This window comes from Hyaena hyaena, unplaced genomic scaffold (genome assembly GCF_003009895.1).
Source record: "Hyaena hyaena isolate Hyena2069 unplaced genomic scaffold, ASM300989v1 scaffold_106, whole genome shotgun sequence".
In the NCBI taxonomy this organism is placed as follows: domain Eukaryota; kingdom Metazoa; phylum Chordata; class Mammalia; order Carnivora; family Hyaenidae; genus Hyaena; species Hyaena hyaena.
In genome coordinates, this window is record NW_024080738.1 from 2,748,323 (window position 1) to 2,773,577 (window position 25,255).

Here is a 25,255-nt window from a genome sequence, read left to right on the forward strand (position 1 = left end):
GGAAGTGGGAAGGTGCCTGAGAGCACTAGGAGCAGAATAGTACACAGATGGCCTGGGTGAGGAGGGTGTGAGGTGGTTCGAAGAAAGCAGATCAGGTGTGGGGGGCATTGTTGCCACCGAGGAGGCACCCACCCTCTGGACCAGCATGGTATTTCATGTGGGGGACATCAACTTGGACCTCATATAAGCTCCAGAGAGAATGCCATGGCCAATTTTCAAAAGCATTCCACACCCATGGGATACGCTATCATTCAAAAGGCGTGTTCCTTACACCACCCCTCACAGGACTGTTCATTAAGGGACTTATAAAGATGCTCTGAAAAGAACATTTGGAAAGGTCTTCAGAACACAAGCACCTATGGTCAGAAAATGATGTGAGAAGAGTAGCTCCTGGCAACGGTTAGGATACATAACCCAGCCGTTTACTAGAGCATGGAGTTGGAGGTGAGAACCAGCTAGGAGCTCAAGGTGTCACTGGGCACCCATTTAATGCTCTACTTCTGTTACAGACCTGGAATTACAACATCCGAGCAACAGGACACCCTGTCTATTAAAATTCTCCAGGGAGGAATAAATCACAGTGTTTATGGTAAATCTAATCTGTCACAGGATCTCCAGCCTTATTTCAACACCCTAATCCTAGAATAAGAAAGCCAGGTGGATGGGACACAATCCTCATATTCACAAGTGTTTCAGATCACCGCCCAATGTTTACTGATTTGATTAAATGTTATCTCACACCCAAGAGACTCAGCACGGATGTTGGTCAGGAAAATGAGCCTAGGGTGCTGGTGTTGGGTTGAGCTTCTTAGGCCAAAGGAAAGTCCTTGACCTTGGAAAAGAAAAGCTGACTGTGAAACTGCAGAGGAACAACGTTGGCCTTTATCCCTTTGATATGAAAGGGCAGGTATGGGAGAGTAATGTTGGCTTAGTTCCCAAAATGTTTATTAAGCTCTTGAGGAGAATGGTATTGGAATTTTAAGTACAGTGTTGTATGAATTGTTCACCTGTAGGAAATTATAGACATATCCAGCAATACCTAAATTCTTTACCCCTTTCAGCAAGCTAATCGTTTACCTTTCTACTCTAGTATGTTATGACACAGGTGTGCCAATGTGCTGCACAATCAAGTACACGCCCCAAAGGTCTGGAGGGTCTGATCCAAAGAGCTATGTGAAGAAATACTAAAACACTGCCAGTAATTAAGGAATAGGCTTTGAAGTTCAAGATGAGGGATTCTTATAGTCTTTTTAATGCCAGACCAGTGGTTTGGTTTAAATAAAGGTGCTAAGAAGGTATAGGGAAGGGCTTGGAATAAACATGGGAGCAGAGAGAGAGAGAGAGAGAGATGACCCTGGCCAAATAAGCCAAATCTCTGTTCTTGAAGTTCAGATTCAAGATCACAGATTGGAAATAGGAGCATCACAATTGACCTCTGAGACAACTACTCTCTAAAATACCCAGTTTCCAAGCCTATTATCCACAAGGGGAAGACTGAAGGTCCTCCTTGACCTCAGAGGACCAGGAAGTAAACCTGAGATAAAGGTATTCCTTATCCCATATAAACCATTAACTGGCACAGGGCTTCTCATGGGCTGTAAATTGCTCACCTGCACCCATGCAACTCTCATGCCATTAGAGAAACACAAAAGACTTGGATGACCTTCCAGGAGGCACACACAGCTGCTGGTTCCCACCAGAGCACCTCTACAATTTTCTTCAATGGCCCAATAAACGAGCAACAGCCCCCTTCACAAGAACTCTAGCTATAACATATTTAAAAATTTATTGATAAAAAGAACATTAACAAATATGACATACCCTGAGGCTGATGCATTACAGTAGATTAGGGTCCTAGAACTCATGAAGACCTTACAGTGAACATTATCTAATGTCACTTAATCTCTTAGCAAATATTTGTGGCAAAAGTCTCAGTTTCTCTCCATAGAGAGCCAGTGATTACAGCTCTATTTGTAGAGGCCATGGCTCTGGAGAAATGGTACCAGGGCAGGTACTCACCATACTAAATGGTGAGTATCTGATGGGCACACATACATGTGCTCTATGTAGAGCTGGCTGCCTCTTCACGTGGAGGGACTTAGGCAGCAGAAGGTCATTTTAAGATTTGATTCCTCCATCCTTGAAAGCGTGAGGCAAATACTACCCAACACTGGTAATGGGATAGATAACCCCACCATATAGGTTTTTCCAGTGAAGTCCCAAATACTGGCTACCTTGATCTTGGACCCTAGACCTCTCCAGTGCTCAGAGAAATGAGGGAATGAGTAGCAACCAGGAAAGTAACAATCAGCATATGACCGATTATCAGTTAATACTCAAGCTTGTTGTGCAGAAACCTGGTACACTGTTTCCTTTTGTGACGTCTAATTTTAATTGCCGGTGTGCATTAATGCATTAATTCACCCCAAACAGGTTTTTAAATTAACTTTGCAGGTGGGACACAGGCTCTGCTTTTTAGGAAAAGTTTCCAAATGGGCAATATCTCAATGAATTCAGCGGAGCTAGTGTCAGCTCATAGATTGTAGGATTCTCACCTTTTTTCATGCAATACCTATTTATGTAAGAGGGGCATAACAGTTATACATGGTATTTTAAGAGACATTTCTGTCCACTCATAAACCTGTAAGTTTTGCCTTTTGAAATCTCATTTTATCTATTCTCTTCTCCAGTCTCTGTATCGGGCCGTTTTGGTTTTCCTCTCACTTTGGCAACTTACAATGGTTCTTGTCATACCCTGACTCTCAACGCTACAATTAGGGCCTTCAGACAATTATGCAAAGTAGCATAAGGTCCTCCATTTTTAAAGTAAGTTGTACATCCAGTGCCACACCCAAATATCTCCAATCGTTGTGTCCCCTTTTACGTTCACACCTGTGCCCTCTCTCCTGCTAGGGCCCTCCTCCACACAACCGCCTTCTCCCCTGTTGGGGGTGAGGGGCTTTGAAACAACTACCTTTCTGGTAGGCTAATTCAGACATAAATCATCAGCCTGATAATTTAAAAAATGTGTTTAATGTTTATTTATTTTTGAAGGAGAGACAGAGTATGAATGGGGAAGGGCAGAGAGAGAGAGAGAGACAGAATCCAAAGCGACTGCCTGATAATTTTTAAACACAGTATCCCAAGTTTCCCTCATTCTTACTCAATTTTTCCCTAAACTCATTCAAAACTCCCCCTGAAAAGTATATGTAGAGGGTTTTCCATTCTTCTGCTGTCATCTTGGTAAGATGGACCTGTGTGCTTTTTGAAATTGTAAACAAAAAATAGAACTGTTTGAAGGAAAACAGTGCATAATATAATATAGTGGTTTCTAAACCTAGTTGGTAATATATCACTTGGGAAGTGTGTAAAGATAGAGATTCCTGGCTTTTATCCCCCCAAAAAGGATACAACCTAAGGTATTGTTACATTTCTACAATAAAAACTGACTTTCTGGGGTGTTTGTTTCCTTTTTTTAAACTTTCTATTTTGAGATAATCATAGATTGACTTGAAGTTGTGGGAAATACAAAGAGATTGCATATATACTTCACCTAGTTACCTTCAACAATAACACCTTGCAAACCGTAGAATAATATCACAGACAGGATGTTAACATTGGTACAGTCTACCTATCTTATTCAAATTTGCCCAGTTTTATTTATACTCATTTGTGTATGGTGTGTGTGTGTGTGTGTGTGTGTGTGTGTTTAGGTCTATTTTATCTATGCATAGATTTGTGTATGCACCACCATAATTATGATACAAAGCAGTTCTAATACCACAAGTGTGGCCCTTTTACAGCTACCGTCTCCCCACGCCATGGCAACCATTAATCTGTTCTCCAGTCCTATAATATTTTCATTTGAATAACATTTTATAAATCAAATCAAGAAGTGTATGTGATAAGCTGGATAATGGTTTCTCAAAGATGACCACATCCTATTTCCTCGGACCTAGGAATACATCACCCAACATGGTAAAAGGTACTTTGCAGAGGGGATTATGTTCAGGATCTTAAGAGAGGGAGACTCTTTGTGTCTCATCGGCATTTTATCACTTTCAGTAGATAGATCCTGTACGTGTTTTGCTTAATTTGTACGTAAGTATTTTCTTTGGAGGGGGTAGATTTCTACATAGACAATCGTGTTATCTGTGAATAGGAGCATGCAATGATTTTTTTTCAGCCAATGAGAAAATTCTTGTAGCAAACATACAGGATTTTGGACTAAAAAGTGCTGCGACATCATGGTTGTGAAAGGCACGCGATTTTATTATGGAAGCAGGAGGGCAGAATTTAAAAAAGAAGAGCACTTGCCTCTAGTCAAACATACAGAAAAAACTGTCAGTGTCAGAACACTAAATTTCCTGTGGTGAGCTGGTAACTATGTCACAAGATAAAAAGTAGGTTGGCTTTGATTCCCATAATTGAAACCGGACCCATCAGGCGTGATTTATGCTGTCCTTGTTTTGTAGACAAGGAAGTATGGGCCAGCTGTGACATTAGCTGGTCAGTCTACATAGGCTTCTGACTCCTCCTCCACTTTTAAGGGCGTCTTATGCCATCAAAGGGGTCCCAGCGCATCAAAAGCTGTGTTCATTTAAGTAGGAGACAGACCTAGGCTCTTGAGTTCTGAGGGTGACACCAGGGAGCCGAGGACTGAGTCCCCGGGGTCATGTCAAAAACAGAAACAAAACTCCTGACATTTAGTCTGCCAATCTAACCACCAGACCGCATTTCCTCCTTTTAATTTCCACTCTGTCCTTCACATAATTACATCAATGTTTCACTGTGTTTATGACACATGGCATGGATTAAAGAGCTGAATGTGAAATGCTCTGCCTGAGAAGGGAAATTTCTTTGAGCAACTGTTTCATTTGGATTGAAAGGTGATCTTAAGCACACTGAACTCAGGTTTATCTAGGATTGAGGCTCTAGGGCTGTGGCCCAGAACTTAAGGGCAGGGATAACACAAGTCCCCAGGAAGGCACTGGAACAGGGATTTGGAAATCTGTCAGGACTCCCTTTTAATTCTTGCATGGCTTTACTTTCGTTTTCCACCCCCCATGTCCCTATCTGTGTGTGTGTATGTGTATGTGTGTGTGTGTGTGTGTGTGTGTGTGTGTACACGTGCACATCGTCTTCTGCTCTGGAATCTATGTGATGAGAACTATGGCCCCCAGAAACGTACCTACCACAGGTCTAGCCACTGGAAAAGACTGAATTTCCCTCTGCCCATGACTCTCAAAGAAATGATTATGACTGTACTGCTTTTTTAGGGGGTTCACCCGGACACCACAAATTGGGGGCAGGGGACTGGGAACTTACTGTATAAAAAGACCCTAAGGTATTATTAAAGGGTAAGGTAGAAAGAAACTCAAGGAGTTCTGCACAAAATAAATAGTTGGATAGTAATACTTTTTCCATCATAAACTTGGAAATGGAGATCCCCAAACTATCTATTAAGTCAGTTTGTTTATGACGCATCCAGGTTGAGTTTTACCATGCTGTCAAACCTTCCACATCTAGACTCACAGCCCAAGAGACTGGTCACCGTTTTGTTTCTACACTAAAATTGCAATACTTGAAATATCAGAATATTAGGATTTTAAGCAATGGAGCTCAGGAAGCACAGGCACAGTTAGTGATCTGATGAAACTCTGGCACCTAAGAAAACTGAAAGACTAACTGACAGTTATCACAAACCAGGAGTTTTAAGTCTTCCTTTCAAGACCATGTGGCCGAAAATAAATCCTTCAACCTATCTGGCTCTTCACTTCTTTACTTATAAAATGAAAAAAAAATAACATCTACCTGGTTTATCTTCTAGTAGTTTTGAAGATATCCAATGAATTTGTGTATGTAAGAAAAAGAGCTTTATAAGCCATAGAACACTCTAGAAATATAAGATATTGCGATCATACTTGTCCTGAGATTCATGGGCCTGAACATAAAAAATAATAATCCTATAAAGGATCTTGTGTTTATTTATTTTAACACAAGGAGAAAAAAAAATTTATGTAAATGACCATACTGATTTTTACAAGACCCTTTGCAGGTAATTTGGGGCAGAAAATACTGTCATCACTTCGTTGGAGGCAAAAATGAGGACCAAATACAGGTACTTGCCAAATGTCACATAAAAAGTCATGAAACAAGACCTTTTGGCTAGGATATGATGTTAAAAGAAACCAATGTCAAAACCCCAGTCTGGGTTGCCATTCTACTTACGTTATAGGGGAAAGGTGTTTGTTAGCGTCAAACACTCCCAGATGATGACCTTTGAACCGTTTCTTCTGGAAGCTGGAAGCTCGGGCATTGGACAGTCACCCCCTGAACCTCATTGCTCCTCTTGTCCTGTTTTCACCTAATAAACTCAAAGTTCCTTTACACTTAGTAGTTTGGGCCCGCTCTAGACTGACTGCAGGATGCCTATGGCTCCCCAGCCCTCCACGAACTGTGCAAAATGCAGCTCCTGGCATTTAATCGTGTGCTGGGAAGTCAAAATGTTCCCTTCGGGGCTTTCATGCTTCTCCTACTTGGCGCAAAGATTCCCTAGAGGCAGGAATCAACAATGTACCTCCCTCTCACCGAAATTTTATGGAGTGAGGAATCTGATTTCTGAGAGAAAAGCACCCATTAGATACAAGAGTGTTTTTGCCTATATTCTCTTAAAAGGCGAGCAGAATCACAAAACACTTTTACAAATACCTCCTCAGAGGCCCCAAATCTGCTCTTCTCACATACCCGCAAAGTGAAACTAGCTTCAACTCTCTGCCTCAGACAGTATGGCTGAAACCGGGACCAGATTCTGCTGTAGATTTGCTCTACCATGTTGGTCCTCAATCACGGTGAGTGGCCCTTATTTATTTTTCTTCTCTTTAATAACCGAAATAGCTCTGAGAAGGTCTGAAACTGGAAAAACCAAAAGCCATTTCATGGCGATGGCATTATTAAAAGCATCTCTTGTTATTTCTTTATTAGGGTGCATCTTACAATGAAAATGCCCGAAGAATCAGCCTGTCTCCATTTATTATAAATACAGGTATCCCAGATTTATTCTGCCATGTTAGTTTAATTGGAACATTATTGAAAATGCAGGTTTCCAACGAGAAGGGATTGAAAGTCTAGATGAATCACCCCAAATAACATATGGTTTTTTCTATGAAGATCATAAGCAATTTGTATGCCATTTGTTTTCCAAGGACAGGTTTTTTTTTTTTTTTTTGTATTAAACTGAAATCTAAAGTAAGGTACATTGATTTACAGGAAATTGTTCCTTTACTCACAAATTCATCATTTACAAATACTATTTCAGGGGGCTAGCTTGAAGAAAGGCTTACATTTTTTGAGCCTACTATGGTAGCAACCATGTCAGTATCTGTTTATAAACAGTTTTTCCTAATTCGAGGATCCAAAGTTCACAAAAATATTTGTTTTAAATCATTTTGAATAAGCGACATAAAATCAGTGTTAGGGCTCACTTCCAGGGAAAGTTGTATTTACTTGCACTTCTTAGAAAATGAGAACAGGTAGGTGGGGGTAGTAAGGGTAGAAAGGGGGTAACTAATGAAGAGGTGGTACCATTTTCCTAGGTGCTTTCTTTCTCAAACCAAACACACACACACACACACACACACACACACACACACACACACACACACAGAAATGATGTGGCCCGGTCTCCTTTATTGTGAGGATGCTGAAAATTCCCCATAATTTTCCACTTGCAACTCTGAGGTTACAGACAGCCCTTTTATTGCCTAGTATAATTTATTTGCAGATCTTAAAATGTCCATACGTCATGGAAGATATGAGCCTTCGGTGAAAGGTACCGAGGTGTGTCCAAGAACTACTTTTCCAGGGCCCAGTGCCCGCGGTCTTGATTTAAGGGTAATGCGCCCCTGGGAGAGGTAAGATGTGCACGCCGCCAGGTATGTAGACAGGGCCCCTCCACCTCTTTGTAGTTCATCTGAGATAAGATTGCAGTTGAACCAGGATATTTCTTATTGCTAATTCTTCTAATCCAAAGCCTTATGGGTAGGGCAGTTTTCTTCTTTTTGGAAAGGGACTCAAAGAAGGAAAATGTGTTGAGGACAAAAAGATGTGGGAGAATTTGCCCATCTTCTCAGAATGAGTCTACCTGCTGTGCCAGTTAGGAATGTGGTATTCTCGGCACAGAAAAGGCACAGTGGCAGGAAGTAGGAGGGGAAAGCTGTTTTGCTTTCTGCTAGGTCCTTCCTCTTGAGTTTCAAAGAAAAATATTCAATATCCAACGTATGTCTATGTTTGAGCAAGCCCAATGCCTTCCTGGAGGCCACAGGTTATCCAAGTGTAACCAAGAAAACAAGCCTTTTGAGATTCCATGGAAGGTGATCGTGGTAGGGAAGGTGCTTCCTGATATTTGACCAGGCTGCCGGCGACCACCTGGGCTAACAGGATGCTGAAATGGAAAGAAGGAACACCATAATCGTCAACCTCAATTCTGACAGCTTAGTTTCCATTCACATTGCCTTGAAACCAAGGTTTGATCTAGACCAGTTTCCCAATCAGCCATGTATTTCGTTTTTCTCCAGCGTGTCGTGTCTCAGCGTTGGAAATTCAGGTACTGTCACAGGCAGAAGGTAGTATTGGTGCCTTTGCTTCAGAGTACAATGAACACTCTCCTGACCCCATCTTCTGCACAGTCCATTTCCAGCTCTACCAGAGAGAGAACAAGAATGAGGGAGGCGTCTTCTTCCCATCCTGCCGGCTTACCCCCTATGCACCCATCCTGCCTCTATGCCGATGGCTTCCACAGCAGCGAGCAAACACCTGCTTTCCTCTTCTTTCCACAGCAGCCACCCCGGATGGCCTGAGCCATGACTCACTTGGTTGGACTTGGGCCTCCCCAGAATCTCGTCTTGCGTATTCTGAGACCGAGTTGAAAGCTGGTAATTAAGAAAGTGCCTGCAAAAAGCAACCAGATAACCATTTCGGCTTAACTGTCTGTGTAATTCAAGCAATCTATTTGGCTGGGGAGGGAAGAGCGGAGGCTTTTTTGTTTATTTTAGTTTTAGGTTTTGTTAATTTTACTCTAAATTAACTAAGTTTGTTTTCTGCTATTTTTCGAAACTGGATTTGCAGAGATTCCATGCACTCTGCTCCCCTCATCCTTCCTCCTTCTCCTCGCCCTTCCTGACTACGTCGCCTTTTGTTTACAGGCGAACATAAATTTCTCTTTTGCTTCTCTCATCAATTCTGACCGCCACCCACAATCAGAGCTTTTCCCTGACCTTGTAAATTCTGCAGTTTGTCCACTACTGCTGTCCCTTGAGGTTTTCAGTGCATACCTGATGTTGACCTATAGAGATATTCCCAGATGCCTTCTTTGACTATCCACCCCCCCAGGGACATCCCGTGCCCCAGGGCTCTACTTCTGCAGATTTCTGTTTTCTTGCTTTATATATTCTCTTCCTTTGGGGGTGGGGGTGGGGGATACTATAGGTTTGGGTTTTGCGTCCTTTCATTTCAAGCGTCAAGTGCTTTAATTCTCCAGCCAACTGATCTTAACTCTGGCCCAGAATGTCTTCAGGTGGTTCCATTTGTCCCTTCCAAGCCTCTTTCACGCATTATGCTATGAAGACATCCTGGGAGGTAAATTAGTTTCTATTTCTTTCATTTCACAAATGGGGAGGCGGAAAACGGAGAGAGGCTGAGCATGGAGCACCAAGCTGGAGGTAAGCAGGGATTCGAACACCCAGTCCTGGCTTCCAGCCGCTCTCACAGGAAGGCAGCTCTCTTCTTTGTTTCTAAGTCCTTCGTGGAGCTCCAGTGAGTAACAACACAATCCACTGCTCACACTGTCGGACTGTATTCCTGATGGGAACCTTCCCTGTGTAGACCAGATTCTTCCACTGTCTGTACAGAAAGATGCTGTATTCCAAAGCCCGGGGAACCTGTAGGCTCTCTTTCCATGTAAACTGTTATGCTGGGACCCCATTTGGGTTTAGAAAAAGTTGTTCTTCGATTGGTCTTGGATGGTTACTGATTCATGATCTCTGACCTTGTTCTTCCCCTTCCAGATCCCCACGAGCCAAGAAAGCATGTGATCACTTCTGCATGCCATTTCTTTATTTAACCTTCCTGCCAATCAAATGCTTACACTCTCTTTCAGGTCATGACAGAAAATTTAACTGCAGCGATTAGCCACAGCTCATCAAGAGCTACAAAAACCTGCTGGAATTTTCCTCAGAAATCAATGCACTCAACTATGACATGCTGATTGAGATAATGAGCTGCAAGATGAAACTTAAGGAATAATAGAATGGATATCTTTCCCCCCTCCCCCCACTAAGAAGCAAAACGAAAAAAGAGAAGGGAGAGGAAGCTAGGAACTAAAGTTGATTTTCTAAAACATTCCTCGCTTAATTTTTCCCACCTAAATCTGATTAAGCCCACTGCTGTTCAAGGATTTGCAGATTTCCACCAGTTGTGGCTTTCAGGCTGAAGAAGGTCTTTGGAAGAATGTAACTTGAATTTGTCTTAGGCTGTGTGAGTCTTAAAAGCCACAGTGCCGACAGCTTTTCTCCAAATCCCTTTTCCTTTCACCCCACCTCTTCCGAAAGACCGACTTTAATATTACCTTTTGTTTGGCACTGGCATCTTGTATTGGATGTCTGGGCTTTAGTTGTTGGCACGCAGACAAGCCCCCAGTGCCCATTTGCCATTGTCACCTGGAATTCCAGAGGCTGCCCCCTGAGGGGAAGGGCGATCCGGTGCGTGGAAGCCGGTTCCCACGGCTCCCCGTCCCAGCCCGCCCCGACCTGCCCTCCGTCTCCCAAGGCAGGATGGAGTGGGGGTGAGACACGCAGACTGCCTGCAGGATTCCCTTTACGGAAGTCACAGCCCATCTCTCGGGAGGGCGGCAGAAGTGGCCATTCATCACACAAGGAACTGGGGTTATGAGATGGGGAGAGCGCAGTGGAGCTTTAGGGTGCTGGTTCACGGGCACGGTGTACGCATGTATGTGCGCGTGTTGCTAGGGTGTATGCTAATGAGGAAGAAATACTTTCTGATAAATATCTCAAAAAATTGTTTTGCAATTCCGGATCATTCACATCCATGGCACTTTCAACGCAGAGACAAGAGCCCTTACATAACCGTAACTGACTCTGTGGCTTACTTACATATTGTCTTTCATCTAAATGGGGAACTTTATGTAGAGGTCTACATTAAGCTCTCATGGTGTTTATCGCACAAATAACTACATCACTCATCCCTCCCCCAAATAGAAAATGCATGTGAATATGCATACATATCAACTTCAAATGAGACACAGATATAAAGTCATCAGTATCTTGAAACTAATTAAAAATGAGATATAAACTGATTAAACCTCACACAAAAAAGAATGTTTCCCAAGTGTCATTTAAAATACATATATAGGGACACCTGGCTGGGTTCTGTTGGTAGGACATGTGACTCTTGATCTCAGTGTCATGAGTTCAAGCCCCACGTTGGGTATAGAGATTATATTTAAAAAATAAAAAGTAAATAAAATACACACACCTACATATATAGTAAATACACATATACAGTAAATTCATTCATAGATATATGTAGTAAAACACTAACCTTTGTGTGCACATTTCCCCTTGTCTCATCTAGTTTTATGTCATTTTCTCCTGTCTTTGTAATTGATCCAATGAATGGCGCGACCAAAGAGCCAAGGCAGCAGAGTTAAGGGAGGAAAGTGTTAGGTTCAGCCCAGTGGGCTATGCTACCCTCTACCCCTGATGAGGCATGCGACCTTACCACTGCTCATTTAACTTCTGTGCCTCACTCCTATCAACAAGAGAGCTTTTACACATAACATGGTAAGGAGATGATGGTAAGGAGCTTACAGTGTTGCCAGATCTCTCCACGGAGATCCACATTTTCATCAAAACTAAGATCTTTGACATTGCAATGTCTCTGAACTTTCAGTTCATTTTACAATGGATGCATCATATTTAATAGTAGCATCTTTTCCCCCCAAAATGGCACATAAAACAGTAGTGTTTCTTATAATCCATGATGTCTACATTAATAAAATACGGTTTGGGTTAAAAGTGTTTTGGGTTAAAAGGTTGACAGTATTATTCAAAAGTCACAGCTTTCTTCTTCACACAAGACAGATCATGGAAGTAATCTCCCTGACCTTTTCTGAAAAAGTAAAGACATTCACTGAGTTACAAAGTAACTAGCTGAGCCAGAAAGGACTCAATAAGTAAAAGGCAAAAAATATCTCTCTTTAAACTTATCCAGCTTAGGGGGCGCCTGGCTGGCTTAGTCAGTTAAGTGTCTTACTCTTGATTTTGGCTCAGGTCATGATCTTAGGGTCATGGGATCAAGCCCCATGTCATACTCCACACTGAGCATAGAGCCTGCTTAAGATTCTTTATCTCCCTCCCTCCCTCTCTCTGTCTCTCTCACTCTCTCTCTCTCTTCCTCTCTCCCGCTCACCCTCTCCCTCTCTCTCCCTTCCTCTGCCCTGCTGGGGCGTGCTCTCTTTCTAAAAAAAAAAAAAAAAAAAAAAAATGTCATGCTTAGAGGAGTTGACCACTTGGTTTAATTGTCACGGTCCTGAAATTCTTAATAAGTTTTACAAGGGGACCTGCGTGTTCATTTTACACTGGCCTAGAAAAATTATGTAGCCTGTTCTGATGGGAAATTTTTTTGGTTACAAAAAATTAAAGGCTATTTGAGTCCTCTTACATTTGCCTTCTGGCCCCTGGTATGGGAGTCTTTCAGTTTCTCAAAAAGGGTTATGAGGACTTGAATCAAAGCATTTCAGGCACACGATGTTCTGTTTTCAGAGTGTGTAGCACCTCAAGCTCACACTGGAGAGCACTTACATACTGGATTCTAAAGGTTAGAAAGTGATCAAATATTTCAGAACCTTCATTTTTTAAAATAAAGGGACTTAGGGTAAGTACTGTACTTTGTTGGAATCGGAGGGAGAAATCTCTCTGAAACTTCAAGATCACTTTTCATATATTTTTCATATATTTATGTTATATATGGTATATTATAAGGGTTTTTTTTTTTCCTAAGGAATATAATTAAAAGTAGAGTTACTATAAGAATCTATTCTGGTTATAATTTTTTCTTTCTTTTCAGCCAACATCTACACCTTTCGTTTTATTTGAGACCAATAAGGTCCAAGCACGTGGACAATTCTCTCTGCTAAAACCAAGGGAATTAAAGCCCCTCCTTTGAAATTTATCACCTTAGAATCCAGTGTAATTCAGCAACAAATTGTGAACATGAGTCTATGAAATACATACGTAAACTCAGAGTTTCTGAGTGATTTGAGTGAGGATGTGGTTGGGATAAACTGAAGAGACTTCCTTAAAACATATAGAGTATGTAAAATCTGCACAAACATATAAAGATTTTGTCAAACTCTATGATTAAATATTGTCACTTCAAAGCTTGTTTCAACGTTGAGTATTTCTGAAGCTTTCAGAGGTGTGATTGGCCCGTCCAAAAGCTTTGGGAAGCAAGAAGATACACAAAGACTTCCCATAAAGGTCCCTATTGCTTTTTGAGCAACAAAGATTCAGCTAATGCACAAGACAAAGGTAATCATGTTCAAAGGAAAATAATCAATGAAATTAAAAAAGTACCAATGCAGACAGAATACCTAAGTCCAGTCACTTCTTTTCCCTTTTTCAAGGCAAATATATCCAAGGAAGACAATGTCAAAGGACACTCTCATTACTATTAGCTCTGGGCCCAAACCACGATGTAAATGGAAAGGAATTAGACTGGATTAACTCCTTTTGAAGGTTTCCAAAAACGGATTCAGCAAGGTCTATCTTATCTCAAAGATTGAGGCACAGTCTGCATAATATTAACAGCTTAAATTTACTGTTTTTAAAAAACTTGTACAAACAACACAAAGAAGGTAAGAGGTGTGGTGTAGGATAAAGAGGAATTTAAAATCATGGTTCTTGGGTTCTGGGACCTTAGTTATTTCACATTGGTTCTTAGGCTTGTTCCTCTTATGATTCCTCACTGAGAACTATCTCATGATACTTGAGAACATTCCTTCCTGCCAGAGCCACATTTCTTATGGAGGCCCATCTCAACAACTATCTCTGAAACTGTAGAGATGTGCTTTGCAAAGTCCAGGGTGGGTACCTAAGTTCTTCAGTGCATTCTTCTCCAAGGCAAATATAAAGAAGATGTAGTCACCTTCTTCCAAAATGTTTATCAGTAGGTATCACTGTCCCCCTCCCCCTCTTTGAGTTAAAATTTATTCTGACTTAGTAAATCTTCAAATTACTTTCTCTATTGTCTCGTATACTTAGCAATACCCCCCAAATGCAATATCCTAGGCTCAACCTTACAGAGACAACAGCCACCTCCGTTTCTTTGACTTTCTATAGAAGTTCAGGAGAAACTGGGGTAGGGAAAAGAAAAGCAAGAGAAAAATAATGGGAATGGGTCTCTTGTGACCAAATGTGCACAGATCCTTAAAAAAAATGAGTCGCCTTTATAAGGCCGTCACTACTGTTATATATATATATAAAAATTCAACATTAGAAAACATGTAATACATATTAATGGTGAAGGTTTATCACTTCCCTCTCTAAGGCAAGAGGGAAAAAATGGGAGCCAATAATTTAGAAAGCTTTATCTTAATGAATAAAAGCATCAAACATCTATTTCAGTAGTTTTTCTAGAGGAGCAGTTTTGCCCCACATTCTCATCCAAGTGTCCGTTTGGCCATGTCTGGAGAGACTTGTTATTGTCACAACCAGGGGGACTACTGGCATCTAGGAGGCAGAGACCAGGGATGCCGTTAATAATTGTATAGTACGCAGGATGGCCCTGCACAACAAAGAATGGTCTGGTTTCAAATGCAGGTAGCACCAAGGTGGAGAAATCTTGCTCTGCTTTAGTCGTGTACAAACAACAACAGTCAGTAACCGGCTTCACAGTCCCTAAAATGGGTGCTTCAATCCCAGGGGAGACATCCGTTCAGGGGCTGGTCTTACGGCGACACTGAGTGCAGTCTTTCTGATCCTCTCCTCCTCGCTCTTTGTCATTTTAACTGCACCAACTCGGAGAGGCTCCATCTCCCCTAGTAATTGGACCAACTCTGCTCCCTGTCTATGATTTAAACAGCTGGAAGCTTGACTTTGACACACAGAAATCAGAAATCCTGAAGCTCAAGAAAGCAAAAATCCGTGCAGATGCTTAAAAATAGCCTGGTTCAAAGAGTGTCAAGAGGTAGACACTCTAATCATAAACATCAGGGAGCGAATTCTAAAAATGTTCCAAGTAGAATCTGAAAATCTGACAGAAAGTCTTTTGTTGGTTGGATTTTACAGGAAAGTCAGAGTGTGAGGCAGTCAAGGTTAAAGCACAGATTTGAAGGGACTCTCAACTAGAACACTGTCTTCCTTCTTCCTTTTAACCTTTAGCCACGGCTCCCATGGTGTTTTGGTTCTTTTATACCAATTTACTATCATCATACTTCAGCCGCGATTTTTTCTTCAATATAATGTGGGGAACTGACTTTTGTGGACATTCCTACTGTGAATATTTGCATTTTTGAACATTATCTGAATGGCACCATGTTCCTCAAACAATTGAAATCACCGAGCCTTGCAGGTAGCAATCAGAATAATTTCATACAGATAGAAATTATGATGCTGTGCAGAAAGCCATAGTAAAAGCACTCTAAAGTATAAAAGAAATCAACCAGAGACATGCAATAAAAAGCAAACATTTGTCTAAAAGAGTAAGAAAAAAGATTAGAGTTTTATCATTCCATTGGAATCATTTGTGTTTTTCTCGTACATAAATGAATGTTTATATACACATGAATATATATATGGACACGTGTAGACATACACCTTTAACACACGTATATAGATCTCTTAAAACTTTTCAGTTATTAACTGATATTTATGTTCTTGTCATCAACAATATCAGCAAAAAACAGCATAGTGAGCATTGTAAAAATGAGTACCTACTAAGTGGCGTAGGGGTTGTCAAGAAGCTGAACAATCCACTCCAAACTTTGCACACCACACATCTGAAAAGGAACAGGTCTCTTTTCAGTGCACATGACATATTTTCATACTAAAATTTTGTTCTTTAAGTAATATATTTTTTCTGCCTTCCCAGAACCAAAAGAAGATAGTGTAAGCAGTCAATTCTCAAGGTATTGCTAAGTCTTCTTTATTCAGTGTCAATAATAAATAAGATGACTATGCCCCAAAGGAAAAGAGAAAACACATTAAGGACGAAAGAAATAGCTGTGAGAAGGGAGTAATGTCCAGTGGGACCTAATATTAAGGGAAAGGTCACAGTATCACAGGTAGAGTTTTCTAGTATAGATTTCGAAATATCTATATTTTACTTCAGCTTGAATTCTGGGGGGCAGTAAGACCCCACTTATTGGAGTCTCACTTTCCTCACCTGTAAAATATGGTAAGTAAGGATATGTTAAGTTTCGTTAAAAATGCCAAAGACCTGGGCACTGGGGGGCTCAGTCGGTTAAGCGGCTGGCTCTTGATTTTGGCTCAGGTCATGATCTCACGGTTCATGAGATTGAGCCTGGCATTGGACTCTGGGCTCCAAAAGTGCGGAGCCTGCTTGGGATTCATCTCTCTCTCTCTCTCTCTCTCTCAAAATAAAATAAACATTAAAAAAAATAAGAAAATGCCAAAGGGAAGCACACTTTAGCTTAATATTTACTATGCAAGCTGTTCAAAGGAAACTCTTCCAGCTGGGGCCCCCTCACAAGACACGCCTGTGAGGAAGAGTGGCCACTTGACGCCATCACTACAACTGTGGTCACCTTCCATGAGCACTGGTGCCACAAAACTGGCTGCTCTGTGCTCCCTTCCCTCATGATTCTGAGTCAAGCAGTCAGCAGTTAGAAAGGAAGCGACCCACACTGATGAGCGCCACCATCTCAGCAGCTGCTCTGGGTTATGTACTTGACAGATGACGCACACTGCTCAGAACTATGGAAGTGAGAGCTAATGGCCCTCTTCTCTTTGATGGCCAAATACAGTGGTAGTGATAGCAGGTACTAATGATTCTAATACACAAACAATAGCTAGTGTTTATTGACTATTTAACAGTTTCCAGCACTGGGCTAAATTCTTCAATTGATTTTTTTTCATTTAATGCTCACAAAAAATTTATAAGGAAACACTTATTATTATTCTCACTTTATATATAATGGAATGGAGGTACAAGATTAAGTAACTTGTTGCGGGTCATACAGAGAGTATGCTTTGGAGGCAAAATAAGACAGTTCTGAAAACAATTATGAAGTTAGTCACTAACTATGAAATGTTGATGTTCTATCTGGCATTCGGGGTAAAAAAGTAAAGAGACAGGAGAAAAGAACAGAAAGGAGAGAATTTTGCAGAGGCCACTATATTTAAAGTGTTAAAGAAATGTCAGCCTCAAATGGAAAAGGGAAGGAGGGTCAGCTTTGCTCAACACATAATTGCGAGTTCTCATCCACACCTGGGTTTACTTGAACGAACCCAATTACTAAGTCTTTAACATTGGGGAACATGTCTGATGTTTTTTAAAAAAATATATATTTATTTATTTGAGAGAGAGAGACAGAGCACAAGCTGGGGTTGGGGGGGCAGAGAGAAAGAAAGACAGAATCCCAAGCGGGCTCCACACCATCAGCACAGAGCCTGATGTGGAGCTTGAACTCACGAACTGTGAGATCATGACCTGAGTGGAGATCAAGAGTTAGATACTTAACAAACTGTGCCACCCAGGCACCCCATGGCTGACCCGCTATGATACTAGACACATAAACCAACTCTTGTCTGCTGAGTAAGCAAGTTTTTCATAAATAACTGGAGATGAATGAAGTGCATTTACAACTTGAACACCGCCTACCTTGTACAGTAGGAAAACAAGTTCAGTCCAAAGATCACAGAGGGTGTTACAGCCCCTGGAGCTTGTCCCTTGAGGAAACAACATCGAAATTATCCTTTCCCAAACAGGACTATGTTAGGAGCAGACTCTAGGTGAAAAGTTAGTGTGAGCAAATACTAAGGGGGCCCAAAGGAAGACTGAGTCACCCAGGATGCTGCAGCGGATAACCAGCAGTGCCAATCTGAGGATGGCCAGATGGCAACGAATTGGGACGATCTGAGAAGGACCCAAGGAGAAGACTTGACTTAAAAGCTGATCCAAGAACCTTTTGGAAAAGTCCAGGCTTAAAAATTTTTTTAAATGTTTATTCAATTTTGAGAGACAGAGAGAGGCAGAGCATCAGCAGAGGAGGGGCAGAGAGAGAGGGAGACACAGAATCCGAAGCAGGCTCCAGGCACGCGGGGCTCGAACCCACGAACCATGAGATCCTGACCTGGGCTCAACCAACTAAACCAACTGAGCACCCTGGAAAAGTACAGTTTTCAAGAGTACCATTATATGAGCAGAGGGCTTTGGTGCAGAATGAGGGATTCACACAAAGCAGCTGAGGTGGAGCCAGTGAGAAGATGCCAGTGACACATGGAGGGGCCATGAGATACAGAGACGTGGGGCTGGAACAGCAGCCGTGGAATAAGTTTGCCTGCCAAGAACCTGGGAAAGACAGAAAGCAGACCTCAAGGTGACAGGAAATGTACAACGGGCTGTATCATGGTTTTTGGTGACCTGAGCTAGTGTGTGCTAGTGGGAAAGCACTTGCATGTCCAGAAGGATAGATATCACCATTTCTAAGTTGGGGTTCAAACTGCAAACTCAGGTTACTTAAACCACTTACTCAGATTAAGAGTAAAGCCCCCAGAAGATCAGTGGGACACTTCCTACCACAAACATTGATTCATACAAGTATAAAGAACAATTATTCTCTCTCCCATTTAAGTGATAGTGAAGATCAAGAATATTGGCATTTCTTGGGTCACCTGGGTGGCTCAGTTGGTTAAGCGTCCCGACTCTTGATTTCAGCTCAGGTCATGATCTCAGGGTTTGTGAGATGGAGCCCCATGTCGTACTCTGCGCTGACAGTGTGGAGCCTACTTGAGATTCTTTCTCTCCCCATCTCTCTCTGCCCTTCCCCCACTGCCTCTCTCTTAAAAATAAATAAACATAAAAAATTTAAAAATAAATACATAAGTAAATAAAACGGAATCCTGTTAACATAGATGATCTTTATTTTGCTGGTTCATGTTGACACCTGTGATTTCAGGCCCTCCATTGTCCTTTGATTATAAATGGGAATCCCCAGGGCTCATTCATTCTCACCAGTGTTCATTTGGGCTCCTCTGTGGGATGCACGACAGCTGTGTCTCCTCTCCCATCCAAGCCTTCTTTAGGACCATCTATTGCTCATGCCTCAATTCCCTAAAGCTGCACTGCAGGAAGCCTCTCCTCCTCGCCTCTGATACCCACTGTTGAGCTGTTTCCCACAGAGTCTCTGAGGGCCACTGCTGTGACCACCGCCATCCACCACAGCCTCACCCTTCAGGAGCCTCTTCCCGGGTGCCCCCACCACTATGGCTGAATGTTTGTGTTTTTTCTAGGTTGAAATCCTAATCTCTGTTGTGATAGTACGTGGAGGTGGGGCTCTTGGGAGGTAATTAGGTCATGAGGATGGAGTCCCCTGACGGGATTAATGTCCTTATAAAAAGAGACACAAGACAGTTTCTTCTCTCCTTCTCGGCCGTGTTGGCACATAACAAGGAAGACAGCTCTCACCAGGAACTGGAACTGGATCTGCCCTCACCTTGATCTTGGACTTCCAGCATCTAGAACTGCGAAAACAAATCTCTGTTGTTTAGCCACCAGTCTGTGGTATTCCTGTTATTGTAGCCAGAACAGACTAAGGCTCCGCCTTCTGCCTCTGCCCAGGTACAGTTAGTACGTCAGGGCCATGTTCTCTGTGCTCGTTAAAGGAAGGCTCGCGGAAGATCAGTGCAGGAGTGGGGACTTGCCTCGCCCTCCCGAGGATGACATTTTGGTACATGAACACAAAATTTCATAGCAAAATTACTCTGGTGGCTGGGGGTGGGGGTGGGGGTGGGGAATGGGTAGACACACGGGCTGGTTTTACGCTGTGACTCGTGACTGCACAATCAGTTTTGTCATACAAACATCCACTAGGCTACATTTAATGACCTGAGATTTCTCGAAGAATCTAAATGCATGCCTACTGGGGTCTCATAGCCATCATTAGTGTGTTTTGCTAGCTTATATTCATTTCACAAAATTGCCATCTCCATTTTAATGGAAAGAGGATGTCCAATCCTGATTTTTTGGAACTCTTATCTGACTACCTTACAAGCCCCACTGGCGACTGGGGGTGGGAAGATGAGGGGTGGGAGCATGGGGAGGAAGGCACATACCTAAAGTACAGTGGGAGGAAATGCTCTCTTCTGTCACAGACCAAGAGTGGCAAGGCCTGTGGGTGCTTCCCAGAGGCGTCTGCAACTTCTCAAAGAACAAAAAGCACAAGACATTCTTCCTCTGGGTGGCAGGAGGTGCTGGGTAGGAAGCAGAGGCAATAGAATGCTCAGGAAGCTTCCTGTGGGGAGCAGAACTCACTGGCCTTGGAGGCTGTAAGACCCCCCATCACTTGGGCCAGGAGGGACATGGGCATTGAAGTGATCTAGACGGAATTCTCTAACCTCCTTGACACATAATAATGCCTGCCTCGGACGGTTGTTTGGAAGGATAGAATGTGACAGTGGACATACAGCCTCTGAACCATACTCACCGCATGCATCCTCCCTTTCTGCACGAAGCCTGTTTTAAAAGAGCCTGTCTTCGGGGGTAGAGGGCAGAGAAGGCATTGGGCCCATTCTCCACCCAGTCTGCAGGAGGGAGGGGCGTGTGGATATCTGGGGATGAGTGAGTGGCAGAGACAGCTACACTTGGGTGGAAACAAACTGAATCTGCCAGGGTGGCTACAGGGCAGACGGGGGGAAGAGGCTGAGCACACAGACTGGGCCTGTCTGAGAAGGCCAAGTGTAGCCGGCCCTCCTGGGGAAAGTTCCGGACATGGAAACACCACACCTTAGGTCTCTATTTACATGCTTTCTAATTCTTTCACTTTCTCCTTCCTTTGCTTAACCATGTACCTTTTCTACACTTGTCAAAGGATAAGTTAGAAAGAATTAAGGCATTGGGGGCGCCTGGGCGGCTCAGTCAGTTAAGCGTCTGACTTTGGCTCAGGTCATGATCTCGCAGTTCATGAGTTTGAGCCACGCCTCAGGCTCTGTGCTGATATCACAGAGATTCTGTGTCTCCTCTCTCTGCTCCTCCCACACTCATGCTCTGTCTCTGTCTCTCTCTCAAAAAAAAAAAAAAAAAAAAAAAGGAATTAAAGCATGGTGAAACCCTTACCAGTCTAAAGGCTAAAGGCTAGCTATTCTGTTAAAAAGGTTTACGAGTCAAGAAGGTCAAAGAGTGGCCATTTTTTAAACTGTTATTTTTAAATTTCCTTCATCAATGTTTTCTCTCCCTCCTTACATGGAAATACGCAAAACAAAAACAAAGGATGGTTTTATTCCTTCCCACACAAAGCATCTGTAGCAAAGCGGAAGTAGGATTTTAAATGACAGAGTAACCATGGGGGGTCTCTAGAATGTTGAGTTTCTGTGAACAAAACCCACTGAAGGTAAAGCACATGAAGGCCTAGATATACAAAAATTGTCAGCCTCAAGGAAAAGGCACAGGCTCATCTGATCTGTGCTTATTTGTGGGATTATATAATTTATTGTACTTTTCATAAATGTGCCGGCCTTGTGGCTTGTCTCCATTTCACTACAGAAGCTGCACTGAGTCATTTGCTGTCTTGGTGCAGGATTTTCTTTTCAGTTTTCATATTTATGAATTTGTCCTCTTGGAAAATATCAAGGTCAATTTCTCCCATTTGTGGCAAAATGCAGAAGGTTTAACTGAAGGTGATGTTGATTATGCATGCATCCAAATATAGATCTGAGTCTTAAATATTTATTTAAAAATTGAAAACACTTAGATGGGAACACATTCAAAGGCACAGAGTAAACAAAACGAAACAAAAAAAAACCCTGTCATGCTGTATGAAGCAGGAGGATCTGGTCTCTGCAATGACTGATTTTTGGCTGATAATAACAGTCTACAATGAAAATATGAAGGTAACACATGATAGCTAATGAGTTAAGTTTTCAGACAAACAAGGATTGTTTTTTAGTTGACATTTTGCTTTTGGGGGGGATGTACTTTTATGTTTTTAGAGAAAATAAAGAGCTAACCCAACTCCAAAGCTATTTTGAAATGAAACAAAATATCAGGAAGAATTTAGGACTACGGACGATTTACTACACCCCTTTTATACGGTGGGTTATAGCTCTGGAGTTCCAACAATTTCCTGAGTACAGCAAGGGGCAAAGGATGAACGCAGTAGGTAAACATCGGTGAATGATATTTACCAATTGTCTTGTTGATTTTACAAAAACATGCAGAGGGGGACAATCTTGAAGTTGGAAATCAGATTCAATAAAACCTAAAAAAAAGAGATCAGCTGTCGGGGCTGTAATGTCAAAGCTGCCATCGAGCGGCTACAAAGCACTAACTTGGATGCTAGAAGCAAATGGAGAATGCCTTGAGTATTGGGAAAACTGAATTGCAATTCAGCAAAGCGCAAAATAAAGACAGCTCAGAGCACGTAAGGACTCAGAAGACTTAATCCCCACGCATCCTTTCACAGGGAATGCTGTCCTCCACCAAAACAAGGGAATAAATCAAGACACAGATTAGGGAAGCAGCTCCAACAATAGAGCTGGGAAGGGAAATCCTTGGATGATCACTGTGTCCCGGGAGACCAATGAATCCACATTAGAGAAGACAGAGGCCACCAGGGGTGACGTTTCCAGGGAAAAAAAGAAAACTGATGTGTCATCTAACTTAGTGAATTTTTTCCTTTTTTTAGGTTTGACTTTTTGGGGGGCAATTTTATTTTTTATGGTAAAACACACAAAACATAAAATGTAACCTTTTTGCCATTTTCAAGTGTACATTTCTGTGGCATTAAGTACAGTCACATTTTTTGGACACCCATCAGTCACCATCCATCTCCATAACTTTTTCAACTTCTCCAGGTGAAACGCTCTACCCGTTAAACAGTAACTTCCCATTCCCCCTCCCCTCAGCCCAAGGTAACCGCCAAAATAGTTTCTGTCTGAGTTCGACTGCTCCAGGTACAACCTACAAATGGAATCTCATATTTGTCCTTCTGTGTCTGGCATATTTCACTAAGCGTAATGTCTTCAAGATTCGTCCATGTAGCATGCATCAGAATGGTTCTTTCTTCCTCTTTAGGGCTGACTGATATTTCATTGCATGTAGAGATCACATTTCGTTGATCTCTGAGTGGCTTCCTCTTTGGCTATTGTGCGTAATGCTGCTGTGAACACTAGTGTACAAACATCTGTTCGTGCCCCTGATTTTATTTCTTTTGCACATATACTAGAAGTGGAATTATTGGGCCACGTGGTAATTCTATGTTTAATTTTTTGAAGAATAGCCATAATTGTTCCCACAACAGATCTACCTTATCACATCCCACCAGCAATGCACAAGGGTCCTAACTGCGTCACAAGCTTACCAGCACTTATTTTCTGTTTTTTCAGTAAGAGCCAGTCTAATGAGTATGAAGTTGTATCTCATTGTGATTTCGATTTGCATTTACCTAATAATTAGCAATGTGGACAGTGTTTTTATGTGCTTATTGGCCATTTGCATACCTTCTTTGGGGTGATATCCATTTAAGGCCTATGTGTTGTTTTTAATTGTTTTGTTGTTGAGTTGTGAAAAATTTTTATGTATTCTGGATAACAATCCTTTATCAGACATGATTTGCAAATATTTTCTCCCATTCTGTGGGTTACCTTTTCACACTGATGGTATCTTCTGATGCGCAAAATTTTAATTCTGGAAAAGTCCAACTTATCTATTTTTTTCTTTTACTGTCAGGTTTTTGGCATGATTGCCAAGGAATCCTTGCCAAATTCAAAGACACACAGCTTTTTCCCCATGTTTTCTATGAGTTTTATGCTTTTAGATCTTGTATTTAAATCCGCTTGCAGTTAATTTTTATGTATGGTATAAGGTAAGTGTCTAACTTCATTCATTTGTATGTAGGTATACAGTTTTCCCATCATCACTTGTTGAAAAGATTGTCTTTTCCCTATTGAATGACTTTTTCATCCTTGTTGAAAATCATTGGACCATATATCAGGGTTTACTTCTGGGATCTCTATTATGTTCCATTAGTCCATTTGTCTATCACTATGACAGTTTTATGCTATTTTTATTGCTGTGGCATGATACTAAATTTTGAAATCAGGAAGTGTGAGATCTCCAACTTTGTTCTTTTTCAAGATTGTTTGACTATTTGGGGTCCCTTGAGTTTTCATATGAATTCTAGAATAGGTTTTTCTATATTTGCAAAAAGCATCTTAGGGATTTGGGGAGAGATTGGAGATCGCTTGGAGTTGTAATAATATCTTAACAACATTGTCTTCCAATCCAAGAACACAGGATGCTTTTCCATTCATTGATGTCTCTAATTTCTTTCAGCAATGCTTTGTGGTTTTCAGTGTACAAGTCTTTTGCCTCTTTTGGCTAAATTTATTCTCAAGTAATTTATTCTTTTTGATGCTATTTTTTAATGTTTTTTAAAAATTTATTTCTGAGAGAGAGAGAGACAGCATGAGCAGGGGAGGGTCAGAGAGAGAAGGAGACACAGAATCCGAAGCAGGCTCCAGGCTCTGAGCTAGCTGCCAGCACAGAGCCCGAAGCGGGACTTGGACCCACGAACCGCAAGATCATGACCTGAACCGATGGATGCTTAACCGACTGAGCCACCCAGGTGTCACTTGATGCTATTTTAAATGAAATTTTTTTTTTAATTTCTTTTTCAGATTGTTCATTGTTAGTATATACAAATGCAACTGATTATCACATATTGATTCTGTATCTGGAGACTTTGATGAATTTGTTTATTAGTCCTAACAACTTTTTGTGGACTCTTTCTTTAGGGTTTTACATATAAGATTATCTCATCTGTGAACAAAGATAATTTTACTTGTTCCTTTCCAGTTTGGATTTATTTTATTCTTTTTCTTTTCCCAATTGGTTAGGACTTCTAATACTATGTTGGACATTAAAAGCAAGCATCTTTGTCTCCTCCCTGATCTTAGAATAAAAGTTTTCAGTCTTTTAAAGTTGAGTATGGTGTTAATTG

General features: G+C 41.6%; 1 protein-coding gene across 3 annotated transcripts in view; it reads right to left on the reverse strand.

The window, feature by feature from the left end:
• Positions 1-25,255, reverse strand: part of COG6 (component of oligomeric golgi complex 6) — a 164,720-nt gene that overhangs the window by 14,359 nt on the left and 125,106 nt on the right. For all 3 annotated transcript variants that reach the window (XM_039236082.1, XM_039236086.1, XM_039236084.1), the window contains exon 19: positions 16,014-16,075. In XM_039236082.1, the coding sequence (XP_039092013.1) occupies positions 16,014-16,075 (62 nt within the window). The remainder of the gene's footprint in view (positions 1-16,013; positions 16,076-25,255) is intronic.